Source organism: Dermacentor variabilis, chromosome 2 (assembly GCF_050947875.1).
Source record: "Dermacentor variabilis isolate Ectoservices chromosome 2, ASM5094787v1, whole genome shotgun sequence".
NCBI lineage: Eukaryota > Metazoa > Arthropoda > Arachnida > Ixodida > Ixodidae > Dermacentor > Dermacentor variabilis.
In genome coordinates, this window is record NC_134569.1 from 60,095,857 (window position 1) to 60,118,338 (window position 22,482).

The following is a 22,482-nucleotide window of genomic DNA, read 5'->3' on the forward strand; positions in this document are numbered from 1 at the left end:
CGATTAAATACTAAAACGACGAATGATTAATCGTTAATCGAACAAAGAAATTAGTCTACCATCGCTAAGCGGTTCGGTCTACTTGTGCGGTCAAGCCCGGCTCGCGGTTTTCGCTCGTTCCGCCTTTTCGCCAACTCACGGCCTTTCTCGCTTGCGGGCTTCGCTTAAGAAAATTTTCGGACCGCCTCGCGCTTTCCGCGAGAAGCCGGTGTTTCGACACCGACAGTTTGCAAGTTCCGCCCGCCTTGCGTACTCGGCATACTCAAAACAGCAGCAAATACCCAGAGCCAAATTACTCTGTCCCGTGCGTCGACCAAGTTTTGTAATGTCCGTCGAACAATGCGCCCCGTAAATTCACTTCGTCAGGCACTAGGGGTGTGCGACAAGTAGTTTTTGAGACCGAAGAGTTAATCCCAAACAAACACTCAGTTGCAGCCCCTCATAAATAGTATTAAACACCCGTTGCCGAAAGCGATGTCTGAGCGAAAGTCGAGTATGAATTGCTGCGGTTCAGTAGCAAAAGTGTCTCCTAGGGAGACGCAGCATGCTCGCGCAACTTCTAGTTGTCATACAAGCAGCGTTTGAGTTCTTTTTTTTTTTTTTTTTTGTGCCAGAGCATGTATACGTTTCATACATTTCCTTATGCCTGCTTGTGCTGCCGTTGCGGTGGTGCCTGCTCCGTCAAGCTGCTCATATAAGCTTTTTAAGGACACCTCTGTACTTGTTATATATTTTAGGAAAATATAAGTCGATTGATTGACTAAAAGCGTGTTGACCGCACCGTATCTCAAGCACTCAAGCCAGTCAGTCTTCATACTTCTGGAGAAAAACGGCCATTACACGAGAAAGTGGAAAGAAAAAAAATTGTCCGATTAAGAACCAGCATTTTCATGTCAATTGAATCAACTCGAGCCTTCAAAATAAATACTTCGCTCACTAAACTAACTTGTATTGCTCTTTAGTACGGTTAACTACTTAAGTGTGGGGGCGAGGCTAGTCCACTTGCGCAGCGCTCAGGCTTTGCGGCATGCATTATTCTTTTGATGCGGGGCACCAAATTAAAAAGAAAAAAAAAGACGGGCGGGGGGGGGGCGGAAGAAATGTAGTTCAGTGGCTTTCACTCTATCATTTCGGTTAATTCGTGCAATCAATCTTCCGTTTATCTAACAAGACCTGAGTGCAAGGAAACTAATGAGGTGCGAGAGTCAAGCAAGCAGAATCTGCAAATGGCCCGGGACAAATCTATGTTGTCCGGCGCACTTGAACGAGGACATAAACAAACATCAAAAACACATATGTAGCAGGCCAACAACCGTATCGAAACGGATCATGTCCTATTTAGGCACGACATGATTGGGAAGGTGAACTAAGCAAGCGTAAAAAGAAAAAAAAAACAGTGCAGAATTACAAGAAACCCACTTCTTCAGAATCGCACGAAATTTTGGCACGAACTAATTTGTGGACGAGCAATCCTTCACACGCCTGTCAACGCGATCGTACATAGGAGACGATAGGAACGGAATGAAGGGCGCCTATCCGCGTCTTTCTCCATTATATCAAAGCGCAGTTCTATCCCCTTCAATAGTAATAAGGCTGTTTGCACAAACGATCCGGCAGCACCGGGCAAAAAAGCATAAACCCTACAGCTTCGCACAATCAGCGCAGAGGCGGATCATCCAAACGCATAAAGAAGACGAAGTAAACGTAGCTCATATTTGCGGACAATCGAGCTCCGAAGAGGTAGGGGGATTGGGGGGGGGGGGGGTAGCAGATGAATGCACAGCGCGTAAAAGGAGCGGCTAGACAGGAAGGGGAACAACGCAAAAGCAAGCAAGCTAGCACGTAGAAGGTGAGCTTGGGACGTTGTTACATTGCTTGGGACGACAGGTCGGCGGCGCACGGAGAAAGAGAAAGCAAAAACTCGCAAAAGCCGGTTTCATTGAAGACCGCGCTCGCTCGCCGAAGAAGCAGCGTAACCCCCCCACCTGTAGTGTGGCTTCCCCCACCGCCACGCAAACCTGACTGCCGACAGGAGAGCGAACGATCGAGCAGGCAGCGCTTTTTCCACACACGGAGACCGGCTTCGCTGTGCAGGCTTCTCTTCTACTAACCTTCGCCTCTCACCCTCCCTCCTATTCCGTACTCCCCAAGACAGACCAAGCAGCAGAGAAGAAGAAACTGAAAGCGTTAAATAACGTAAAAAAAAAAAAAAAGGAGAAGGCAGCTCAGGAACCATGTCCTGTCGTCAGCGGCGAAACGGAAGAAAACGGCGTATCGCGTGTGGGGGCCATTGCGACGAGAGGTCTTTCAGCGACGCCGTCTTTGCCCATGCAATCGAGCGCCTGTAGATACACAGGCGATGGAATGTCCGAACGAACCAGCGGCCGCCCGATCAGAGAGCGAGAACGGCTGTTGCGATATGCGACTCACTTGTCACAACACGTTGGCGCCGCGTGTACCCTTCATCGACTGCTGATTGCCACGAGGTCGCCACTTCGATTACTGTTGTTTATTTTAGGAATAGGCAGCAGCAAATATTTGCACGCGACATATCAACAGCAGTGAAGCGAATAGAAACACTAAACATGAGTTACAGAAACACATAATTTCTTTTTTCGTACAACTGCGACAACTGAACTGGCTGTCGGGACTCTTCATGGGCGCCATCACTACGCATGTGCCCTGATCGAAAAGGCGCTTTAACATATTAAGGAACCGTTTGCATTGAATTGAATACGACAAATAAGCGCCGCGCCTTCACCAGCCAACTTATTTGTTCTGCAAAATAAAGACGTTTCGATGATGTATGTCAACTTTACTCTCTCGTCTGATTCAGGAGATTTGTAGGACCCGACGAGTTAAAAGAAAGGGCCCCTGGAACTTTAAAACACGGCTGCAGTAAGGTAACTTTTTCGCTCATACGTTGGAACCAGTGTCGGCAGTCTTTGAAATAACAAGTTGCTCTGGACAACCTTTTCGCAACAAAACTTGTTCTACGTAAGCTACGATATGTAGATATGTAGTTGCACGAGCCCATGTGGCTGACTGAGAGATAGCATAGGTAAGGTGTGACGGTTGCAGCACGGTCTAAATGTTGAACCATCAAATAAACAATTGAAACAGCAGCACGGTCTAAATGTTGAACCATCAAATAAACAATTGAAACAAACACCCAGAGCAAGAGAGAGCGGTTGGAAAAAGAATCGCAACCCCTTATCCTAAATATACATAAAACGTAGCGTCTTAAAGCTAGCAAGGTACCGGCAAACGCGCCGGTCGGCGAGTTGATCAATCCTGCCCATTTTAATGCGTTATCATTAGGAGTGTCAAAGTGGACAAAAGTGTATGAATATGCATAGCCTCGTATATTACGATGGTATGTGAAGTGTGGGAAGCCGGTCACGTAGTATATATATATATACCGTAAGTAGCACCTCGATCCTCGCAGTAGATGCGTCGTGTGGGCTCCTGAACAACACTTTGAAATGTGGTAAAAGCAGCTAAATCATTTATCCGGGACCTTAAAGAGGTGCGACGAACTGCTAACGAATTTCTCTCGCACTTACCGCTACATCGCCACTGAATTTTCTTTCGCAAGAATGACGGGTGCGCGTTTGACTATTACAGACGCAAAACAGAACCGACTTATTACGGCATTTGCAACGTCACGTCCATCTTGAGGTTGTCCTTCAACTCAATCGCCGACTACTTGCTAATCAATTTTGAGCAACTTAGTCGAAAGTTAAAGCGTGTTAGCTGTTTACGTTCACAAGGACAACAAATGACACCCGCTAAGGCAAATCTGCTTAAACTCCCACTGGCCGCTGTGTCTCGATGCACAAGGCACGAAACATTGCGTCGGCGACACTAGTCTCAAAACAGTTTGAACTCGGTCGTGAACTTGCGCTTTATTTATCATCTGACAATGGGCGAGAAAAGCAGGCAAATTATCTCACTATTCAAGTCGTTTTCTTTTAACTTTTCTTTCTTTCTCGAGATGAGAAAGCTTAAGCAAGTCATTACGCTAAGGACTATAGTTTTCGAAAACACTAATACGGGTGTCACACGGCGCACTTTTGATCGCGATCAAGCCCGATCCGGATCGAATTTCTCGGTCGTGATTGGCTCCTTTCCACAAAATGCTCGAGAGAGCCAATCGCTGTCCAGAATTTCGATCCGGATCGGCGCCGATCGCGATCAGAAGTGTACGTGTGACACCGGTATAACTTGGCTGATTACTGAAACACGCTGCAAGTATCAACCACTCAGAAAAAAATGGTTCGGACAGTTGTTCCTTCCGCAAGGACTACTGCGGACAGTGTCACAGGCCGGTCGCTGACCAACGGCTCCTGATTTAAAGAGAATCCTTTTAAAGTCACCTGCCGCCGCGAACTTTGTCCCCGGAGGCAAGCGTCTGCCGACGCCAGCCCCAAGGAGTCCATTTAAGAAGACCAGCGTAGCGTGACAGCCGCGGCCAGAGCAGCGGACCGTGACGGGAGAGCCACTGAAGGGAACTTGCCTTTTTCTTCCAAGACGCCGTGGACACTCGCGATTAGTCTTGCTGCGACGCCAACGACAACGACAGTCCGGAAGAATAAATCCATCGCAGCAATCCGGCGAATCCTGGGCACGTTTGATCCACGCACTGTCATGGACGAGGCATGCTCACACCTGACAAGCACGGGACACCGTTGAAAATCGCCGCCGCTCGCGCTCACAAGCCACTACTCCCATCCGCGCGCCGCGAATCAACGCGTACTTTTCTTCGTACGTTGCCTCCTCACCGAGAGGCGGCGCGACGGGCGGCGCTTGCAGAGCTTAGCTCCGCAGCAAGGGAAACGGTGAGCTCTCATTAGCGAATGCATAAATTCCATTCTTACAAATTTAACAAAAAAACTACAACATGTAATATATTATATTCCTGTATTAGATTATAAAAGACTAACTAGTGCTTGCTGTGATATTTTTACGTTGCACACATATTGTACAACGCGATCGAAGTAGAATCTACTAAAGCTTGATTGAGTGTGTTGAACAGCGCCATTATAGCCACAGCGCACATATTAAAATGTAAAATATATTTTACGTCAAATGAACAAGAGTAAAACTTAATATTATAAACTACATCTTGCATTTAAACACTGAATAAAAAGTGTGCAAATAAAAATTGCCTGAAGTGCATGTATAAAAATACCATTTACGTTTCTTTCAGTTAGCACCAATATTATATAATTTTTTTCAATTTTACATGATAATTTATTTTTATTTTGCAGTATTTTATTTATTTTAAAACTTGCAAGTTAGCTAGTCAATAAACGGCCCACTAGGTGCTGCAATAGGGCAACTTTTGGCAAACGTTTCCTATGTATTCATCCGCGGCTGTAGGCCAATAAAAGTTTAATATTTTGCTGAAAAAATAATTTTTATCTGGATATACTAAAGCTTACTAGCACATTTTATGCTTAAATTTAATTGCGATCACACTCAGCGTTTTTTATAAAGATCTTCGTTGTGAAGCGTTCATTGCACTACTTTTCGGTAAAGTAGTGTGTACACAGAACACCTATACAAACTTAGAGAAGGGAAACTGTACCTTCCACAGTGCTACGGAAATAAGCGTAGCGGTGGCGTCGTGAACTAAAGTATGCGACCACGGGTGGCGCTGTACAACAGGAAACGGAAACGGGGTTTTGCACAGTTTACCAGGTGTTCTGTGGCTTTACTGGGTTTCTGGCTGCTGCGCCTTGATCGTGCTCCCGCGAGTTTAGTTGCTGTGTGGTAAACGTAACGCCTACATATGTATGTAGGCGCTACGTTTGCCACACAGCAACCAAACTGGCGGGAGCACGATCGAGGCGCAGCAGAATACATGTAGCACTGAGTCATATCGAGTTAAGGCACACCCTCAACTGACTTTTAAGGGCATCCCGAGCGGTTTTTCGTTTATTACGCCGCCGTTACCCCGAGTTGTGCCGCCGCGCTCCAGCTGTTGCATTTCGTGTAGGGCTACTGACAGAATGCGGTTTCCAGGTGGCACGATGGCCTCGACTGGAATAAACGCTCACGACACCAAAGATTGAGTAAGCCTGAAAATATTTTATTTGCAGTTTACAAGTACAACAAAAAGCACACGTCTACGCATCCACACAAACGCGGTTACATAGTCAAGAACATAGTCAAGAAATGGCTCATTAATAAGGGTAGCACAAACGCACAAGAAAGAAGACCTAAGCTACAAAACGTATGGTCGGCTGCTATGTATAATAATTTCCCTGTCGCCGCGTGTCACTTTTATACAGCATCTTTACAGCACTACCAGGCCGGGTAGTTTGGCCAAAAGAACGCAACAGCTTACGGCCGTCAGCTGCCTCTTCCTTACGGGTGTCATAATTATCCTAATCTCCGCATCAACGTCGTGCAAGTCCGCAAACAGGCATCTGTATCTGAACCATATGTGCCAGCTTAATACATGTGTAGTAAAATTATGATAACCACTGCGTCTTATCAAACGTATTGGTTTTGCAAATGCGCATTACAGCTGGCGGAACGACATACTGTAAGTGAAGCCCAAGAGAACAAGGACAAAAGGAGGGTACAACACTTGAAGAAGAAATGAAGAATTAGTAGGCGTACAGCAAACAAGCGATGACGGAGAACACACAATGATGCATCGGGTGTTCTGCGACATCGGTTTGCGTACTTACGGTGTTATGGAGATCAACGGCATAAAAACGTACCTTCAAGCGTATTCCGTCCACCTCCGCCGCATTCATTATGATAATCAACGCCTAAACGAAATGAGGCACTATTTTTTGCCAAGAGTAGACCTCTTTACAGCAAGTCTGTGTAATGACTCGCAGACGAAACCAGCATGCTTTCGAAAATGTTTTACCGCCGTAGTATTCGAACGCCAACGGCCAGGAAACACATCGATACCAATAGGCTGTCGGCTGTCGGTGGTTAATCAAGTACAAAAACCTTGACGCTATGACTAAAAAGCAGCTTCAACAATCAAATTAAAAAAAAATCAACTGCCTATTTGCCGGAGGTAAAAAAGCATCCTTAGACACCTCGATTGTTTATGTCAATGGTTTGTGTAAATTAAAAAAATCAGCATGTTCAGCGCCCCTAGCAGAGAAAGCACAAATTAAAGTATTCGACCAAATTACAGTAGCTCCACTTACGCGCTTACGCTGAAACGCGCCTCGATTGATTTTTCGCCCTCTGTGGCCATTTGTTGAACTTGAGAGTGTGCGGGGCCTGGTGTGTATTCCTCTTTTCGGCTCCACTGCTCATCGAAGATGGTAAGCATGGCACTTCGCTCGTTACAGTCTTTTGCTGTCGAATTATATTTAACGTGTGAAATTGTGTAGTTATGTATAACAGGTCGTTAGGTATGTGCAGAAGTAGTAGCGACGCACGAACCTATCGGAAAGCAATGCTAGTGAATGGAAATCAGTATTTGTATTAGGCTTAGGCGACACCATGTGTTGCTGGGTTGGCACCGGCGTTGCTATGTCTTGTTCGTATTGCATTCACTGCACTTGTTCATATTACTAGAAAACAGTCAATTTTTTATCCAGTAGATTTGTGTCAGTTCTGTGAGTTACGTTCATTGTCTCTTAGCGACAGTTTCTTGCGCGTAATTAGCGAAGCCGCAAGTGCTTTCTTGTCACACGAATAAAGTAGCAAGTCTGTATTCTCTTTTTAAATCTATTTCGTGCTTCATTATTCATGCACAGAAAGGCACGGCTGTAAAGTTAGTGGCAGAAGCAGGAGCTAGCCGCGAAATAGCGATCGGTGATGTGTGTGGTGATCGCTATTGTACCAAGCTGACGGTGACCCATGGTTACTTATGTGGGTTTTGTGCAGACGTCCAAGAGGCGCAACAACGGTCGCTCCAAGCACGGCCGCGGGCACGTGAAGCCCGTAAGATGCACCAATTGCGCGCGTTGCGTGCCAAAGGATAAGGCGATCAAGAAGTTCGTGATCCGCAACATCGTGGAGGCGGCCGCAGTGAGGGACATCACGGTGGCAAGCGTGTACGAGTCTTACCCGCTGCCCAAGCTGTACGCCAAGCTGCACTACTGCGTCTCGTGCGCCATCCACTCCAAGATCGTGCGCAACAGGTCCAAAGAGGCACGCAAGGACCGGGCACCGCCACCGAGGTTCCCAAGGGCCACGGCGGTTAGTTTCCTCGCTCTCTCACATGTTCTTGTTTGATACAGTTTTGGTACATTACGATCACTTCAGTAATACTTGCTCTTTAGTATTGGAAGGCTTCAGCGTTGTATGGAGACCCGGTCACTGTCATGGACGCTGGAAATGCAGGAAACAGTACTTGCTATACAAGGGGAAGTGACAGCGAAGGTTCGCACTGGACCTCAATATGACACGTTTTCTGAGCACAGGAGCAGCCCATTGCAGCTAATGAATGGAGCAAGATACACATTTTGTGTATTTTATTTGATAAAATGTATTGCTCATGTGACAGCACCGCTCACTTGTCTGGTTGCATCTGGTTGCACTGCTGCATCTGTACTCAACACATGTGCAATAGTTGCTCAAAACAAAGGAACTGTTTGGTTGACTATACAGTAGAGGGTGCAAAAAACTGTTACTGATGAACATTTTATAAATGCTGGTTTTATTAATTGGCTGCAGCACAATTTGTGTACTAACTTATAAATGGATCAAGAGACCATGGAAGACAAACAACTAAAAATGAGTACAAGGCGTCCTTACATGGTAATTAGTGTTGCTACATTTTTAATGTCAAAGTTATGTCAAAGCAACTAGCCGATCTGCCATCAAAGTTGTTGATCTATGCTACTGTCGATATTAACAGTTCAAGTTAATGTAGCCTTGTGTTCATACCTAGCCTCGCTTACATGCATTGATTGGCCGAAGTGCAAGGCATGTTAGATTGCAAGAGCCACCAGTTAGTGTGGCATTCAACGGAGTTTCACTAAATGCACATTGTGATGTCACTTGCCTTGTTTCATGTGTTGTTTCATGATGTGGACTCTTGAAATTTACTTAGGAGCTGTGCCCATGGAAAGAAGGCTAAAGATGTTCTTTTCCTTTTTAGCTGTTCAACCAGAAATCTATATTCTTTTAGGCAGATTTAATGAAGCTTCTGTCAGCAGAGTACAAATTTTACTGCTGGGATAAATAAAATGAAAAAACAGTCAATGTCCTCGCACTTCTCATGACACTTCTGTTGCTTCAGCTAGTCTGTGCACACAGCCTGAGTAGTTACAAAGCTGAGAAAAATGTGACGTGATCGCATCCGGCTGTACTCCTGAAATGCACTGCATATACTGTGTGTTGACAAATGCCCAGAAAATTTTGAATGAAGACATATTTTAGGTGCCATTTATGAGAAATGTAAAATCATGCTATTCATACTATAGAGCACAAATGTTTTTTAAGGGTAATGGCTAGCACTTCACTGCAGCTAGGTGTACCACGCTGGCTTAATTGAATACAATGACATTTTTGCCACAATTTTAGATCTACAAGTGCACTAATCTAGTAGTAGTTGCTGTGCATACTTAGCCTGTAGTGTGTGGAGCATGTGTACAATATTACCTGTATTGGTTTAAGCATGTTTATAAAATTGTGCTTGTTTTCATTACAGGACCTGGCTCGTGGACCCAATGCACCGCGCGTTGCTGTCAAATAATATGTGAATAAAAAAGTGTTCACTTGCCAACTAGCACGTCTTTATGTCCTCTGTATTTTCTAAGAAGCATGTTGAGAACTTGGGGCTGATTAGAGCATTTTAGCAGAGTCATTCACAATCTGCTCCTCTGACTGGGGCACCCTGCAATTCGTACACGCTCAGCGGCAGCACCATACTTGTGGACAACTTTCTGGGGCAACAGAGGGAAAGCTACAAGGATGGAGCTCCTGGATGTGTGTTACTATGCCAAGTATCACAGTAGTGTTGAGCGATTTTGGTTTCTTGGAACAGATAGCATAGCATCATGTGTGACAGTTACACTTTTGCCCAAACTCGGAAGAGGAAAGCAAAAAGCAAGTCTCTCAGTGGCTTACTTTGCATTTGTAAACCAGATGCTTATGGTTACACTTTTAAAACAATAATGCGAGACATTTTCAGGAGTGGACTTGTACGTGTAGTCTCCACAGCTTTCCTTGCATTGGCACAATGTCAAGAGTATAGTGCGTATGTGCATAACACTTGTACAAGTAGTGGAAGGTATAAAGCTGCTTTTGCTTGCTTGTCTAGTGGAGCATGATGGTGTATCCACTTGGATTCTTTGTAGTCTAGAATGTAAGGTTTCATACAATAATTACAAGAGAGAACTCTGGTGGTGTTATCGCTCAGCCAGTGCGGGAATGATGGGTAGTACAGGGATTTGATGCTGATGCTTGTGGCTCCGTTTATTACAGATTGTCTGCCCTCGTTGGCCTAAATTTTAGAGCAATCTATAGCTTTTATTTTTTAAATGCAGAAGGCAATAAGACTGCGAACACGCATAATCGCTGCTAATTGCAGTGGTTCTTGTCCGTGCATCCACAGTGCGATGGACTCAATATCGAACTTCTGTGCTAGAGGTCCTGTGTTCAAATCGTGCCGTTGGGCAATTTTAAAGCGCTAGTGTTAAGGGCCCCGTGTCGCAGAAAATCGGGTACTGCTGTTGGCATTCGGCGCCGGCTTCCCCACGAATGAAAATTCCTCTATATTTCGGTATATGTATATGCCACACCTTTCTCTATGACGTGTGGTATATGCAGGTTATATTGCCACATCATTCTGTTGCTAAAGTTGCTCATACCGTGTCTTGCATTCTTGACAATTATTCTTTGGAATTTTGTGGTATTTTTTGGCTATCACCGTCCCTTCTGCCAATAAAATCCGTATATCATCATCCTCGGAATTTTGAGGATGACGGCCCACAAACGTCGTGAAACAAAACACCGACAACATATGCCTTTTATGTTAAATCTTCTCGGACTGAAATATTGAAAGTGCAAAACAACAACAAACCTGAATGCGAGCTTTCTTGGCGCAGCTGTGCACTACCTCGAGGATTGGCCCACGCAAGAGGTCGCGTTTCTACCAGAAAGCTCGCCTTCGTGCATAGCGTTTGCAGCCAGCGTTTCCCGGGAAACATTACGGTCACATTAAGCTGCAGTTGTCGGGAAGCGCGAGAAGCAGTTGGGGATCTTTGAATCCTATTGTGTTTCACTCTTACAAGTGAAGTGAAGTATCCTTCAATTTTTAAATTATTTATAGCGCAGTACTTGAATATGGTCAATTTGCAAAATCATGAAGCCATTTAAAGACAGCACTAAATTTAGGCAAATCCATGTACTACCTATCATTCCCAGGCTGACTGAACTGCTCTGCTTTCAGCGCCTGTAGACACAATTCCCTCTAGTAATTGTATGAAACAATGGTTTGGTAGACAAGCTGGCAGAGTTTTTGCGCGTATGGGAAGATGCACTTAACAAGAATGTGAAATCGCATTTTTAAGCAGCTTCTCCAAGCACGAAATGCGAGCAAGGTGGACCGCAAGTGACACTGCTAAAAGCTGTCTGCTGGTAGTTTGGCTTGCACTCCTACTAGGCTCCATATTAGCACAAAATGTTGGCAGGCACAAACAGATAGGATGAATGGGAGCACTCATACCTGTGTTTTAAGTTTGTGTCCAGCATTTTGTGCTAATGTATCGAGTTAGAATGTCGAGAACTATTTTACCAAGCACTGCCTGTCAAAGCCAGGCACCCAACACATTCCAAAACCAAGTTAAAATTGTGGCGTTTGATGGGACACTAAAGGTGTTTGGACTGACGAAGTATTCTCCCAGAACTCTTATTTTACTCGCCGTGGTTGCTCAGCGGCTATGGTGTTGGGCTGCCGAGCATGAAGTCGCAGGATCGAATGCCGGCCACGACGGCCGCATTTCGATGGAAGCAAAATGCGAAAACACCCATGCACTTGCACGTTAACGCACCCCAGGTAGTCAAAATTTCAGGAGTCCTCCACTGCGGCGTGCCTCATAATCAGAAAGTTGGTTTGGCACGTAAAACTCCACAATTTAATTTTAACTCTTATTTTCATGGCAAAAAGTTTATTACTAGAATAGAAAAGGAATGCCAAACTTCCCGAAGCCCAGTGCCAGTAGGTCAGTGTGATGTTTCGAGTATTTGGGCTACTCTGGCAGAGGGAAAGTTGCTAAATATTGAAAAAATTCAGTATTTTGACTCCTTCACAATGCAATGCAGCCCATCTTACCAAAATTTACATAGGTCCAAGGACACACTGTCAACATTGAATATAGCAAATCAGTGCTGCAGGTACTCTCAAGGTGGATTTTCAAGTTCCTTTTTATTCTGTGATTGCATTACAGTGAGCTGGTGTAGGAACTTGAAGGCAACACTGCCACTTGTATTCAGCTCTTGCATCTTTCCTGGCTTATCAAGCATTTACTCATGCTAAGCTTCTTTTTTGTTATCAATAGAAGTGCAATTTATTAATACATCTCAATGTAAGCCTCTCTTTAGTGTCCCTTTAGCATCCTGAAGCTGCTTTTCGTGAACTAGTTCACGAGGTGCCACACTTTGATAATAGTTTCACTAGTTTGACTCTTCTCGATCGAGCCCAGCGAACCGTAGAGACCAGTAGAGGTCTGAAGTGAAGGACCCACTCACCGCCCAAAACCCCTAACAAAGTTTATACTACAACATGGTGGGATCGGGCCATTGCCATTTTTTTTTTTTTCACAGTACAGCACGTTCACGGCATGCCCCACACAAGAAAAACCAGCGAGAGGAAATTTGACTAGAACTGGTTCACGTGTTACAGTTACTCTTCCGCAGCACCGGTCTTTATTCGCTGCTGTGAATATGCCTTGTCCTGCAGTCCATGATAAACACCGTTCCCTACCCCAGATGAAAGCATGCAGATTACGGTAACCACTTCAGGTTGCTAGAGTTTCTCTCTTATAGGCAAAGAATTTATTTGCAGGTCAAGTTCACGACACACACAAAATAGATCCTTCCATATTCACTTTGATCCATACGGAAAGCTCGTGCAGCAGCTCCTGGCAACATCACCACAACCAGCAGCTGCCTGCCGCTCGGCGGACATGGCTATGCTTTTTAAATGGATTCCCCAAATGCAGGCACTTCATAATTAAACAGAGATAGGTTGCACACTGAAGAGAACCTGCAACAGAAACAATATCTGGAGATATACAGTAGAACCACATTTAGTGCATTGCTCAATATAGCATTCTTCTCGTATTGCTTGATGCCAAATGCTCAGCATGCCCACTGGGCTGCTACTTGCAAATAGGGTTGCTACCTGTACCAGTTCTTAACCTCTGCAGCTGACATTTTGTTGCCTGTGGACAGTACTACTTCCTAATCAGCATGCATTTGCATTTTCTGGTTCAGGGTTTGGCAAAAATGCAACGACTTCTTGTACTCAACTGCAATGCATGTAGCCTTCTGTATAGTAATATTGTGTAGTGATGAGTTTCTTAGTTTGTACATGTAACAACTTTGGTGTCTGCTAGGTAACAAATTTGGTAACACATTCCCATGGCTCTTGTTGCTTGCCAGCTTTTGCTGCCAGAAAAGTCACAACCATAGCTTTGAGCCACATAAGACATCTTGACATTCATCTCTGCATACTTGCTAGCAAGGCGACACTTGTGTAGCAGGACCAGGGAAAATGACTTTTCCTAGTTTTCTTTACTGCACATGTCAGTCTCCTCGAGAATTCCTTCACTTTACTATTGATGTGTCGCCATACTACATACCATGGTGGAGTTGCCACATGCAAGCTAATAACTGCCAAGAGTGCTTTGGTAGTACACTACTAGTCGCGCAAGAATAGGCCAAATTGAGCTTTACCACCACCATCCGAATCCACTCATGCTGGCACTAAAGCTCATGTGTAACAGAGGTGTAGACATTTTGTACTCTATTACATATTGTTTGAAGCACTGCATAAATACACTGAAATGACTGGTTGAATTAGCCATTCCTCTAGGACATGACCTCTATGATCTTCTGAAGTAAATGCAAGTACAGTTAAATCTTCATCTAACAAAATCCGATTTTACTAAGTTCCCAATCTAACGAAGAAAATTACATTCCTCGACAGGTACCCATAGGGTTCAATGTTATCACCAACCTGAATTAATGAAACAAACTTGGCCAAACTCGATTTAACAATGTTTTTACTGAAATAAACGAGTAAAAGAAGCAGCAATTCCTTTCTAATTTTGACAGACTGTTTCTTCTTCGAGCATACGCTCTAAACCTATCGCATTAAAACATCTAGGTGCCATGGTCACATCCCTAGCTTTATTTTGGCGAGGCTGTATGCTGCGCCCATGCACAGAGCAGCCAACTCAACACCACCTCCATAGGGGGCGGTGGTGGTTGCATTTCGTTATTTCATGGTTTATGCAACATATGGCTGGATTAGCGGCAAATACAATGCCACAGTAGCTTTTGTATGCCACCACATTACTATTCCAGATTTTAAAGGACCGAAAAATTCCTTTCCCGATTTTACGAACTTCCTGATTTAACCCATTTGAGTGCAATCATCACTTCGTTAAATTGAGTTTTGACTGTATTAAGCTAAACTACAGTGCAGCCAGTGACAGTAACGAAAATGAAAATTCAATTGTTACACCCACACTTATAAGTACTGATTTTCCACTTTAAACAGCAGACAACAGTAATCATTGTCCTTAAGTGAATCACACTACATGTACCACATGGGTTGGTGTGAAGGACACCACGAAGATATACCAATGATATGAAAATGTATATTTATTACATTCATCACTGGAGCCATCTAAATGTGCCAGAAATGTGCAGCAGATGACAGTCTATACGTATATGCTCTGTATATATACAATGCCCAAAAATGAACATGGAGAAATTGCAGCGCAAATTCATGGTTCTTCCCTGGCACAAAAGGGGTTGGCTCAAACTAGGCTTCCACATTTCCGTGCTGGGCAGAAAACTTATAAGCCATGCACCATTGTCATAGAGAATTTAACAGCATGCGCTGAGAACCATGCAATGAAGTCATTTAACACAACACTGTTGACATGAAATAGTTAAATAAGGACAACGAAATTGAAACAGTTTATATAACACTTTATATACATAACGGGGGCAAAAAAAGGGGGGGGGGAGGTGCATGTGAGGGAAGGATGGGCATGCAAGACAATATTCCTCAACCTCATTCGGAAGTGACAGCAATGCAACTGTACAGAATGGGGCTGCTGTTTCTTGCCTATTCCAGAGCAAGATGAATTAATTACAAGATGTAACGTCCCAAATCCATTACCAAAACACCCAACAGCTCTCGCACCACATGACAAAAGTCAATAAGCCAAGAGTATGTAGCGTTTTACTTTCCTCAAACTATGTCTGGTATGCTACCATATAAAGAAAAGGAAGCTTAATCATCAGGCAAATGATTCGTACAGACAGACAAGTTCTGAACCCACAGCAACTACAAAAATAAAGAGTAAATGAACATGTACGCCTTACGGAAATGTAAATTCATTTGACAACAAAAAATCTGCAACTAAGAAAAAAAAAGCTAAAATTATGCAGAAAACAAATGGCAGGCAATTCAATTATGGTGTGGCAGTACAAAACCAGTCTATAAACAGGAACCAAACTTTCGATTCACCATGGTAAATAAGTGAAAGCTCACAAGTGTGAACAAAAGGATGGCTTGCAGCCAAAGAAACAAAGGTGTCCTAGTTTGCAGAAAAAGGCATGGTCTCTGTGCTGGAACCTTTACGCCGGCCTGCGGAGTGCAAATCGGCCATCCTAGCTTTACTCGCACAATCTAGCCTTCGGCAACTGACTCAGCCAAAGAACTGTTTTCCAGCAAGAGCAGCTCAGCATCAAGTGTTCATTCACATGTGCAGGCCTGTACAGATGCACTTTAGGTAGACTGTGCCGCTTCAATTAGAACAGCGTTAACATTTTCGGCTGTGCGCCGCCATTGGAGATGCCACTATTGCAGGACTTGATGAGGCAGGCACTTGTACACCACGCACATCTCCGTGACCACAACTGAATGCATATCACGCTGCCATGGCCTACTGTTCTGCCTGGAAGTTTGTGGCATACGGTGCGCATGATCACTTTGTGACACGTTGGTGTGGGAAGAGTAATGCTGCCTGGCAGTCTAGTGGTCCCTGGATTAGAGGCTTGAAGACTTTGAGCTGATGGAGGTTATCCCTGGTAATGCTGCACTGATGACTGGCAGGATTCCTCTCAGCGTCGAGTCAGCCACCTCCAATTTGCTTGCAGCCCCTTGCACGCCTATGCACAAAGGAGAGCGCGGGCTAGTCGTCCTTAGGGGAGACAGTCTTGTCCTTCCGGTAGATAGGACCATATTTTGCCATGTACTTTTGTATGAACTCTTTCGCCTTGTGCTTCACATTGTCATTGCATTCCAGGTCCTCAACATTCTTGCAATGCTTCAGCTCCTTGGCCATCACAAAGTGTGTCAGCTGGGCAGAAGAAAAACAAAAAACAGTATATTGTCAGCTGTTTGCTTCACCACTGGTAATACTGCAGTCTGAAGCGAGCACTAATTGTCTAGAGCTAAGCAAGGGCTAAGCACGATTCAAATGATGTCATTAACACAGAATCCTGGATATGATGTCACAATTTACTCTTCAGTGGAGATCTTAAAAATGAAATTTAGTCTACTAACCACCATTTATAGAAGGTGCAGAAGAATGACAGCCTTCAAATGTCATTCTCTAACAAAGCTGCCATAAAACATGCACAGTGCACATCATGGAATCAAGCAACCTGGCAAAATGAGCTACAATTTTAAAAACTGACAAGACTAAAACAATTCAAGGTCCTGCGATAAAGGAGAGGGAGAGGACAGTCAACCAGCCATAGAAAATTGCCCTTAGTAATTTGGCAAGCTAGATGAGGTAAGCCTACCTTGCGAGCAAGATGCTTGAAGTCCTCCGTGCTCTGAATTCGTCCTAGCTTGCAGTCTGGTTTGCGGAAGGGATTCAGGCAGTGCACGATGTGGGAAGAAATCCTGGACCGAAACAACTCTTTGATCTTCTTGGCCACTTCTGAAGTGTCAGCAGCCACGGTCACCGCTTTCTTCTTGCTCTGCAGACAGAAAACCAACAACGATGTAACCAATACCCTTGCAGCTATGTCTCAAAATACACCACTGCAGACATTCCAGGCTATAAAGAAACGAAGTGCTGACTGTATTGTACTCGCAAGAATATATAATGCAAGAGGTGGGTCTTTAATGTGCCACAAGGCTGTATCTGCTGGGCCCGTCACAGAAGAGCAAGCAATTGATTGTGTCCACTGCGCTATGCTGATGCACCATTTTATGTCTCTGGCCCCATTTAATTTCATTGTTCAGAAGGTACACTTGCTATTTGTGCACCCAAGCCTCTTGCCACTAACATGCTAGGTTTTCCATAAATCTGACACCTAGTAGCTCCGCCTATCACATTTCAAAGCACAAAAAGAGAGAAGAAAACACTTATTCCATATGAAGCATGGTTCTGTGTATAACTACAAACAATTTCTCAGGCCCTTGGTTCAGAGATAGAGAAAGAGGGAGAAGAAAAAGAAGCATCCACAATATAGTCATGCAATTAATGGTAAATACACCTTTTTTTGGAGTGAATGTTACTACAGTACTGCACCATCCTTCATAAAATGAATTTATTCACTGTCAACACTCCCTTCAATGCCAAAATGCCCCAGGAATAAACATGTGGCTTGTTACACATGATGGATGCTACAAGAGCTTAACACATCGGTTAAAGTGCTCCACTCATGCAATTTTCCCCAGAATTTCCAGCAGAACCGCTTAGACAACCATTTAACACAAGGTAGCTAACATCGTTACGTTACCAACGAAAAACTGTGGTAGACTCCTCCAATGGCAAACTCCTAAGGAAACACAATAGGCAAAAATATGGATCTGGACTGTTTGATTGCACCTCTAGTATTGGAATGTGCTTATGCCAAGAGATGACATCACCGTGACTGAAAAGGGCTGCACAATTCTTTCAGAATCAAAGTTGCCTGTGATGAATGCAAGGTGCAATTCATAGCTGCACTGGAAACCTCTCAGATTATGCTCTGCTGGGTGCTACAGCATGTTACATTAAACAATTGGATCTTTCCAAGAGATCCATGCAGACAGGGTGCCACTATTTTGAAAAAAAAAAAAAAAAAAATTGAGCTTTATAAGAAATTTAATCTGACTATACTGCAACTCGGCAGTTTTGAGACATGTTATGACACTGCAGCTGGCACTATACATATATGAAAAGGCACAGCACCAATGCTGACCTACACCGACGTACTTTTCTTACAAGAGCTTCAGTCTTGGTAATAGTGACGCTTTTGGACACAAATATTACTTTTGCTAGACCTCATATTAGCTTTTAATGTCCCTATAAGCTGAATTCTTTGAAATACTGTTGTGTGAGACATCACAGGTAAGCAATACGTAAATGTATAAATATAAACTTTTTGGTGGCCTTAGTTCCCTCTCCCAGAGGTTCAATGCAAATCGGTCTGGCTGAAATTTTCATTACGATAGATTTTAAATGCATACTGATGTTCGTACAGTTTGCTTGAGTGCAGGCATTGGAAGATACAGGACTAAAAAATATATTTTCGTAGTCACATAGAAAATTTCCATATCATAGCTGCACCAACCGAAACAAACCTAAAGTTCAGGCCATTGCCGGGGGTCAGCAAGTGCCTGTTTTAACTATGGCATCAAATGCTAGTTGATTTAAACACACTTAGTAGCATGCTGGACGATTTGCATGGGCATCAAAATGGAATGGCATCAAAGTGATGACTATGGTGGTGAAACAGTGAAGCAAAAATGGTGCTTGGACGGAATACTCCCATTATTTTGGCTCCAGATAATTTCATTCTTTCCTTAATTTGATCTCATCCAAAGGCCCTGGCTGGCATCCACACATTTCTATGAACTCAAACATGAGTTATTTTGATTCTAAAATTGGCCTTCACCAGATAATTCGAAGTTGGCCTGACAGCACGCATGCGCCTAACCCGTATGGTGACCCGAATAGTGGCTTTTTTACTGGTGGTGTTTGTCTCAGCAGAGCTTAGAGGTCAGTGAATGTGTTTAATACACATAATCTCCCACTGAAAAAACTTTCTTTCGGCGTTCCCTAGAAATATTTTCAAGCAATAACGGTAGCTCACAATGCGCAATTATAGTATTTACTCGAATCTAATGTGTAATTTCTTTCTTTTTCCCAACAAAATTGCACCGAAAGCTGCACTCACAACATTCGTATGCTTTGCCGCAGAACACTTCTGTATTGTGGCAAAGCTAACACGTCATTGTCAACGTGCCATTGTATCATTGTAGAGCTACGGATTACTTTTGACCACTCCGAGGCTTTTTTCATGTGCACCAAAAGCTCAATAGACAGGAGCTTTTGTAATCCCAAGGCACAAGGCATTGGAAGGACATTCATTCGCAGCAACATAGACTGAAACCAAGTTGAGTAATAAACAAAAATTAGAGCAAGCCATGCATAAAAAAGAGCTTGCACACAAAGTAGCATGTATGCCAGGTACTAACCGATCTTTTTCCCCTGGAGCTGCCTACTGTGCTGTTCACCTGAAGGGCAATATACATGCAGGAAGGAAAATGCATAAGCAATCATAAAAAGAGAAAATGCACACAACTAAGGGCAGCAAAAAAATGAAACAAGGAACAGGCGTAACACAAATGAATCAAGTCCTAATCAATGCTACCCACTCACTAATGCTCTCTCTCTCTCTCTCTCTCTCTCACACACACACACACACACACACACACACACACACACACACACACACACACACACACACACACACACACACACACACACACACACACACACACACACACACACACACACACAAGAGAGAGCCATACAGATGTTGCAGACATTCAATAAAAATGATGCATGCAGCTCTTTTAACTCATGCCAATGGCTGGGAAATACTTCTGGAACAGTGCATCAAAACACACCATTGTGCAAAGCGTAGCAAGGAAAATAGGTTGATTTACCGTACATATCCGAACCTCAAGCCAATACTTTTGAGGGTCTGCAATGACTGGGATGGTGGTTCAAGAGTTAATATAAGGATGTAGTTTGAGCACTCTACAATTAAGTTGCAGGCATTGATGTTGCCTTTAACGGTCCGTTTTGACGACAGTGGTTATGTCATAACACCAGATGGCTGACTGAGAATGTGTGCCGAGAAACCCGACTGGCCCCACCGACCATGCATAAATAAAAGATGGGTGGCAAACTGGATAGCCAATTCAATAGAAATTAATCTAGGTAAATTCATCTCAAAAGTGGTCCACCTCAAAGGAATGGACAGAGATGAAAACAGCGTACTGTTTGAGGAACACAGTGATGAGCAAGCAAGTTACACTAAATAACTGTGTCAACAAAGTGAGTGAGTCATATGTAATCTAAATTGTGACTAGCATGGTATGCGAGAGTAGAACTTGAAGGAACTTAATTTTAAAGTTTCCAGACATTCTGACTACTTGACTGGCTGCAGCTTCTAAGCACCAGCCAGCAAGGCCCGGTTGTCCCAAGAGCATCCACCAGCTTTGTGCATGCTTTATGATTCCCAATGCAGCTGCCCCCTCTGCTAAATCCCAACATGGTTTGGACTTGAGCAAATATGGTAAGCCTGCAGAATGACCAGCAGTGCAGCTATGTTTTATCTACCCCCTTTATTTTAAAGATAGGTTTGAAGAAAAAGGGGAAAAATAGGTTGAGAGAGGAAACACACTTTCCACACAACTAAATCAAAATAACTTGTCTTCCAGTGCTTGTTCAGAAAGGTATGGAGATGGTGGTAGTATGCATGATGAGGTGGCCAACTAAATAGCCCTCTGGACGCTAAGCATATGGTAATGCTCACTAAAAAATTGAAAAGTTCATTATCATAACTAATTTTATGATTGCCGTAGCAATAGATTACTTAACAGTGTTTCATGACCCAGAGCTAAGGCTGCCCTAGGCGAAACTGCGAGGTTCCGAACTGGGTTGAACTACAGAGGCCTCTATATCCTCTAGAATACTTACAACAGCATAGTTGGCTGAAGTGACAGCAGCTCAAACTTGCTCAAGTAATCGTGGCAGTCGCCTAAATTTCTTTTGCCACGGACGGTACACAAGCATGACAAGATCTCAAAGTAACAAGTAGTAGTAAAGGGACACTATATGTGATGCCAGCTTCATAGCACCTTTCTAAAGAATAACTCGCTGCCTCTTCAAGGCAGCGAGTTATGCATAGGCAGCCTCTTCGCTGCCTATGCAAAGACTATTTAGAAGTGTGGAATTTAGCAGCACACGGTCTGCAAGACCCCTGGCGCAGCTATGCAAGCATCCCAACTCTGTAGCCTCTTGAGTTGCAATTTTATCAGCAACTAGGACATCTCTAGGCACAAAACCAACATTGTGAGGTTCCTAGAAGAGTAACCTACTAAAAGGGAACCTAGAATATAGATTGATTCAATGTTTGCCTTTAGTGCCCGTCTAAAAGGAGGTAAACAGAAACAAATACAGTCGCAGGAAGATTTTCTTCCAGAACTGAAGGGGACAACAAAAATGCCCGATTATTGTTTGCAGGGAAAAAAGAATTTTGCTGCTTACAATGCTAGCATTATGGAAGACCCATTTGCAGACATCTTGTTTGAACTTCGCTTGAGTGAAAAAACATATGCTTGCAATTTCGCAATAGCCAAGGGTGTGGCACCCCTTTAAGTTCAAATTTCATGTAGCCTCATGTACCTTGAATTGAAAATTAAATTCTGGGGTTTTGTGAGCCAATACTACGATTTGACTGAGGCACGTGGTAGTGGTGGACTCCGGATTAACTTTGACCACAGGGCATCTTTAACGTCCCTCCAATGCACGGCACACAAGAGTTTTTTCATTTCGTCCCCATTGAAATGTAGCCGGTACGGCCGGGATTCGTTCCCGCGACCTCGTGCTTAGCAGCGCAACACCGTAGCCGCTAAACCACCATGGCGGGTAGCCTTATGTACCTCATGTGTGGTCACAATACCATGAATTGTCTATGTTGCATGCTACCTTCCCTGCAGAATGCTGGCAGTTAAATCAGTACTGTGCGAATTCAGTTCGGAGCTTTGTCCCTACAGACGAGTTTTCGCCATTGCACAGAGTAAGCACAGAGACAAATTTGGTAAGCGTATGCTTCCTAGTAGTTGCTGGCTGTCTGCCTGTGGACTTGAATGGCATTTGCTTGGCTGTCATTCCACTGGCCCGCGCACATGGCCTCGGGCCTAAACAGGGACGTTGGCTGTTGATAACATATTAGAAGCATACTTCCCATAACAACTAGTCATCCTGCCGCTGTGTTGGCCAGCAGTGA

General features: G+C 43.9%; 3 protein-coding genes across 11 annotated transcripts in view; 1 reads left to right on the top strand and 2 right to left on the bottom strand.

Moving 5' to 3' along the window:
• Egfr (epidermal growth factor receptor) overlaps nt 1-4,755 on the bottom strand; it is a 226,427-nt gene extending 221,672 nt beyond the window's left edge. For all 3 annotated transcript variants that reach the window (XM_075680693.1, XM_075680695.1, XM_075680690.1), the window contains exon 1: nt 4,520-4,755. In XM_075680693.1, the coding sequence (XP_075536808.1) occupies nt 4,520-4,652 (133 nt within the window). In that variant the 5' untranslated portion in view covers nt 4,653-4,755. The remainder of the gene's footprint in view (nt 1-4,519) is intronic.
• A 2,508-nt stretch (nt 4,756-7,263) lies between these two features.
• On the top strand, nt 7,264-9,721 carry RpS26 (ribosomal protein S26). Its single transcript, XM_075680696.1, has 3 exons — nt 7,264-7,304; nt 7,873-8,187; nt 9,644-9,721. The coding sequence occupies exons 1-3, from the start codon at nt 7,302-7,304 to the stop codon at nt 9,686-9,688; spliced, it is 363 nt and encodes a 120-aa protein (XP_075536811.1). The 5' UTR covers nt 7,264-7,301; the 3' UTR covers nt 9,689-9,721.
• A 5,087-nt stretch (nt 9,722-14,808) lies between these two features.
• Set2 (SET domain containing 2) overlaps nt 14,809-22,482 on the bottom strand; it is a 118,853-nt gene continuing 111,179 nt past the window's right edge. For 6 of the 7 annotated variants that reach the window (XM_075680697.1, XM_075680703.1, XM_075680700.1 and 3 more), the window contains 3 exons: nt 19,658-19,696; nt 16,987-17,166; nt 14,809-16,538 (listed from right to left, as the gene is read on the bottom strand). In XM_075680697.1, the coding sequence (XP_075536812.1) occupies nt 16,371-16,538; nt 16,987-17,166; nt 19,658-19,696 (387 nt within the window). In that variant the 3' untranslated portion in view covers nt 14,809-16,370. The remainder of the gene's footprint in view (nt 16,539-16,986; nt 17,167-19,657; nt 19,697-22,482) is intronic. The other variant, XM_075680699.1, reaches the window with a different exon arrangement.